The sequence below is a fragment of the Myripristis murdjan genome, chromosome 22 (assembly GCF_902150065.1).
Source record: "Myripristis murdjan chromosome 22, fMyrMur1.1, whole genome shotgun sequence".
Classification (NCBI taxonomy): domain Eukaryota; kingdom Metazoa; phylum Chordata; class Actinopteri; order Holocentriformes; family Holocentridae; genus Myripristis; species Myripristis murdjan.
Genome location: NC_044001.1, coordinates 169,001 through 175,000, shown reverse-complemented (window position 1 = coordinate 175,000; position 6,000 = coordinate 169,001). Strand labels below are relative to the sequence as shown.

Here is a 6,000-nt window from a genome sequence, read left to right as displayed (position 1 = left end):
TAATTCACAGCAGCAGAGGAAGTCTCCCTGTCCAATAAGAGCTGTGATCTCCACCTTTATTAACAAAGCTACTGTATTACCTGTGTGTGTGTGTGTGTGTGTGTGTGTGTGTGTGTGTGTGTGTGTGAGTGAGTGCGTGCGTGCGTGCGTGCGTGCGTGTGTGCGTGTGTGCGTGTGTGCGTGTGTGCGTGTGTGCGTGTGTGCGTGTGTGTGTGTGTGTGTGTGTGTTCTGCTGGTCCACATCTCATAATGATGAGGAGATGACCACTGGACAGAGATATGAAACTCCAGCGTTTCATGTCAATTCTGTTTTGTTCAAAAGAGGAAATTCACAGAACGTTCCTGCACTCTGAGACTGGAACCTGAGAACATGAACATGTCAGAGAACAGAAAGACACTCCTGATCAAAATCTTAAGACCAGTTGAGAAATTGCAAGAATTTACATATTGCACTGTTGGATCTTCAGAAGGTTCTAAGTAGAGCTTCAAAATGCAAAAAGAAGAAATGGGAGTGAGACAAAAAAAAAAAAAAAATTAGATTAAGCAATTTATTGCAAACAACCATTAAACTGAAACAGGCTGTTCATCAGCTGATCAAAACTTTAAGACCACAGCCTTTAAAAGCCCAAATCTTGGCAAAAATGTGGATTCAGTGTCATTTTCTGTCAGGTATCCACACTAATATAATAAATAAATAAATAATAAAAAATAATTTCAAAAAATAAAGCGGACGCCAAAATTCAGTCCCATCCGTGCATCAGGTTGACAGCCTGAATAAAATCAGACTCTGAGCTGCGTTAGAACTCAGCAGGAACAAAAGGCAAATCTAAAGGCCGACTCGCCTCTGGAATGAAGGACAAATGATCCTTTTTCACATTTGCATCAGCGAGCTGTCAATCAGGCCCATTCTCTCACCCAGGAATAATTTGACCCCCAAAAACATTTCGAGCTAATTAATTGTGCCATTTTAAATGTCCCTAAAATGTTGTGAAACGCCTCTAAAAATACGTTTAATGGTCAAATGTCCTTTAATGATCTCTCCTGTGTTCCTCTCCTGCAGAGTGTGAGCTCTGTGCAGCAGCAGCTGTTAGCCTGAAGCTGCTGAACATCAGCATCACAGCCTCTCTCTCTCAGAGAGTCACACAGGAAAATCCTCTCAGCCATAACACTCTCATCTGGACTCGTTGTTCAAGGGGATCCTCAGTGATTGGGCAGGCCACGTTTTGGCAAACAGCTGATTGGCCAGGGGGCGGAGCTTTATGTAGGATTCAGTCCTGTCCTGAAAGCTAGCCTGCCCCGGAGCAGGCTAGCTTTCAGGACAGGTCCAGGACAGGTTTCCTGTCCCGATCAGAGGTGAACCAGCTTTGTGATACAGAAAATCCGGAGTTGAGCCTGAAGTTATCTCGCTAACGCCTTAATCTGATACAGGCCTCAACACCAACATTAATAACACCAACAACAACTTTAACAACAACACCAACAACATTAACAACACCACCTACACCAACATTAACAACAACATTAACAACACCTACGCCAACATTAACAACAACAACAACATTAACAACACCTACGCCAACATTAACAACAACAACAACATTAACAACACCTACGCCAACATTAACAACAACAACAACAACAACAACAACATTAACAACACCTACACCAACATTAACAACAACAACAACATTAACAACACCTACACCAACATTAACAACAACAACAACAACACCACCAACATTAACAACATTAACAACACCTACACCAACATTAACAACAACAACAACATTAACAACACCTACACCAACATTAACAACAACAACAACATTAACAACACCTACACCAACATTAACAACAACAACACCAACAACATTAACAACATTAACAACACCTACACCAACATTAACAACAACAACAACATTAACAACACCTACACCAACATTAACAACAACAACAACATTAACAACACCTACACCAACATTAACAACACCTACACCAACATTAACAACAACAACAACAACATTAACAACACCTACACCAACATTAACAACAACAACAACATTAACAACAACACCAACAACATTAACAACAACAACATTAACAACAACACCACCAACTTTAACAACAACACCAACAACATTAACAACACCAACATTAACAACATTAACAACATTAACAACACCACCTACACCAACATTAACAACAACACCTACACCAACATTAACAACAACAACAACAACATTAACACCAACAACATTAACAACACCACTTACACCAACATTAACAACAACACCTACACCAACATTAACAACAACACCAACATTAACAACATTAACAACATTAACAACACCACCTACACCAACATTAACAACACCACCTACACCAACATTAACAACAACAACAACAACATTAACAACATTAACAACATTAACAACACCTACACCAGCAGGTCCGGTGTCGCTGGACTCTGCGCTGACACTGGGATTACAAAAGATCCAGAAAACAACTACAGGCAACAACAAATGGGCAGTCAATAATTTCCATTGTGAACAAATAATCAAATAATCAATTAATCATGCAGGTGCCTAATGGAAACCTGCATGCATTTTGTTTTTGCTACATTTTCAAAATGTTTTTGAAATATGCAAAACATTGTGGATGGAAACAGAGAGACCGAGACAGATCTCTCTCCACTTCCAAAGCTCCTCTACACGCTCCGTCTCTCTCTCTCTCTCTCTCTCTCTCTCTCTCTCTCTCTCTGATAATCCTGGTGGATTACATCTACACATCCATCAACACCTTCCTCTGATGTCTCTCTCTCTCTCACACACACACACACACACACAACCCAAAGTTCACTAAGAAAATCAATATTGCATTTTAGTTGGAATTTGCTCGTTAAACATCCACATGCACTCGTCTGTTAAACTAACAGCTGCCTCGTTAGCTGTCACCTCGTTATGACTGCTATTGTTTTAATTAGCAGGAGGTGTGTGTGTGTGTGTGTGTGTGTGTGTGTGTGTGTGGGCACGCAGGGGATGGGGGGTGTTGGGGCGGCTCTTGAAAAGTATGTAAAAAAAACAGAAAAATTCAAATATTTAACAAGTTGAGGTTGGAACAAATATGATTAACAGGAATGTAAACTGTAAAACAAACGTGTGTGTGTGTGTGTGGGGGGGGGGGGGGGGGGGGGGGGTCAGAAAGAGACTTCAGAAAAATGTGACTCAATAAATTATGGTCAGCTCAGTTCAATACAGCAGCTAAAGCTAAAATAAAATAAACAATGAAAAGTCATTCCCCTTTTTTCCCCCAAGAGCACCTGAACGCATCTGAGACGCACCTGAACGTCCCTCAGCTTCCTTCCTCCAGGAGTTTGGGAAGATTAATGAGACAAAATGAGGCGGACAGACTCCGATCAGAGTCGTTCCCATCGCCGCCGCCGCCAGAGCGCCAGAGTGATGATGTCATCAACGCATCACCAGCCAGCCCCCAACAGGTACAGCATGTTACTTTCCTGACTTCAGGTGACCCGCTCCTAGAGTTCTCATATTCTGCCCGAACCCGACCCGACCCGACCCGACCCGACCCGACCCGACCCGACCCGACCCGACATTTTCGGGTCGGGTCGGGCCTAAAATTTACGTGAATTGGGCGGGTCGGGTCGGGCTTCGGGTTCTGTGGGGGATTTTTTTTTTTTTTTTTTTTTTTTTTTTAAATAAAAAAATAGAATTATGTGTTCTGTTATTGATTATGACGTTTCATTTTTCTGTGACTGGTGGAGAGAGTGAGAGACTGGATTGGATTTGGAGGCTAAACTTTCAGTGACAGACAGACAACCAGCTGTGCGAGCGCAGCGCAAACAAGTGAGAGAGAGTTGCAGCAGCATCCCGCTGTGCTGGCAGACTCGGCAGCAGGGACGGTTTCTGCTATGGGCAGTGCAGCTGCCCAGGGCGCAATCTACTTGGGGGCGCACGAGAAAAAAAAAAAAAATCTCCAGTTTTCTAGACTACCGTATTGACCCGCACATGCCGCGGCACCATCAGTCGGGCCGGACACGGCACCGTCCGATACCGCACCCACCCGTCAGGTCTGCCGGATCTGACAGGTGAGCTGCCTGATGCCGGCCGGTGCTGTGGCCGGCCCGCCTGATACCGACTGATGGTGCCCCGGTGCCGCGGCCGACCGGCTCTGCTAAATAATGGCGAATTTGGCGATTTTTTTTTTTCGGGCTTTATCGGGCTGTCGGGCCTAAAGTTCGGCTAATTAGTCGGGTCGGGTCGGGCCTCGGGCTGGCCCAGTCAGGCCCGGGTCGGGTCGGGTCTTAATTTTCAGGCCCGATGAGAACTCTACCCGCTCCAGAGTTCACCTGACCTGACCTGAGACCAGCACTTTCAGAAATGAGCCGCATCAGGACTGAAGGTGCGGTTCTGGTCTCCTGGGAAACCCTTCAGCTGAGTTTTCCAGAACAGAAGCACCAAAGTTCAGGAACGCCGAGGAACCACCGCGGCCAGAAGTGGGCGTGGCTACACGAGTCCGGGGACGCCCGACGTGACCCCCTTAAGAGAAACTGCATATAATTGAAGTGGGCGTGACCTGGAAGGAAGTGGGCGTGGCACAATTACTGTGCAATATTTAAGGAGAGGCAGATCCTGGAGGAAGACGTGATGTTTCACACCGCCGCCGTTCCCCCATCACCCCTCCCTCTCCCGCTCTGCTAAGCTCCGCCCACTGCCACGCTCTCTTGATGCTGATTGGCCTGAAAGGTTAAGCACTTCTGTGGCTCGTGATCAAGCTTCCTGGCCTTCCTTTCACAATAAAAGAGCTCCTTTCACAATAAGAGCCTAGTGTGTCACCTGTAGGTCTCTCCCAGCTCTGGGCCTCCTGCTGCACCTCCCTCAGCTCCTCCTCCACCTCCCTCCTCTGCAGCTCCTGCTCCTTCTGCACCAGCTGGGCCTGCAGCTACACACACACACACACACACACACACACACACACAAAGTGTCAGTGTCAAACCGGGGTCTCAGGTCTGTTCCAGACTGACCGGAGGTTAAACCTCCTGAGGAAAATATTTCCCTCTGTACACACACACACACACACACACACACACACACACACACACACACACACACCACCTCATGGGAAATGTTGCTGTCTGCCTGTTAGGATTCACAGCTACTTGACAGCCGCACCCCCCCCCCCCCCCCCCCCCCCAACACGCACATTGCAGCTGTAGAAATGAATACAGAGGGTTCTCCTACTGTGCACAGAGGGACACCCAGACAAGACCAAACACACACACACACACACACACACACACACACACTCACACACAGCGACCTCTTGGCAGTAGAAGCAGCAGAACCAGAACAAACAGAACCGGTCTGTTCTAGTTTGGGGTTGAAGAACGTTCATCAACAAGCTGATCTCCTCAGTTCTTTGATGCATTTTCTTGTGAGAACAGAACATATTTCTCTTAGCCGACACCGTGACATCACTGAGCGCTACAGGTGTTTCTGGTTCTGGTGTGTTGAGGATGGCTTTCGTTATCCGTTTCCATCATTGGCCTTTCAAAGCCAATGAAGCGCAGCGCCACCTTGCCTTGGGATTGGTTCCTGCACCTGCAAACACTGGATAAGAAAGTGATTGGTTCCCAAACACCTGTGTGTAGTAACTTTGTCGGCGGAGCTTTAGGTTGTTGGATATTTGCAACCCAGTTTTAGTAAATTAAATTTTGACAAAGGGAGAGACTTTTATTCTGAAAGTCCAGCTTCAGGTTCAGGTCCAGGTTCAGGTCCAGGTCTGGGTTCGGGTTCGGGTTCAGGTTCGGGTTCAGGTTTGGGTTCAGGTCCACGTTCAGGTCCAGGTTTGGGTCCAGGTTTGGGTCCAGTTTCAGGTCCAGATCCAGGTTCAGGTCCAGGTCCAGGTTTGGGTCCAGGTTCAGGTCCAGGTCCGGGTCCAGGTTTGGGTCCAGGTTCGGGTCCAGGTTCAGGTCCAGATCCA

The 6,000-nt window shown here is 46.5% G+C and overlaps 1 protein-coding gene across 2 annotated transcripts in view; it reads right to left on the bottom strand.

The window, feature by feature from the left end:
* Positions 1-6,000, bottom strand: part of mipol1 (mirror-image polydactyly 1) — a 59,223-nt gene that overhangs the window by 32,026 nt on the left and 21,197 nt on the right. For both annotated transcript variants that reach the window (XM_030044961.1, XM_030044960.1), the window contains exon 7: positions 4,854-4,959. In XM_030044961.1, coding sequence (XP_029900821.1) covers positions 4,854-4,959 — 106 coding nt within the window. The remainder of the gene's footprint in view (positions 1-4,853; positions 4,960-6,000) is intronic.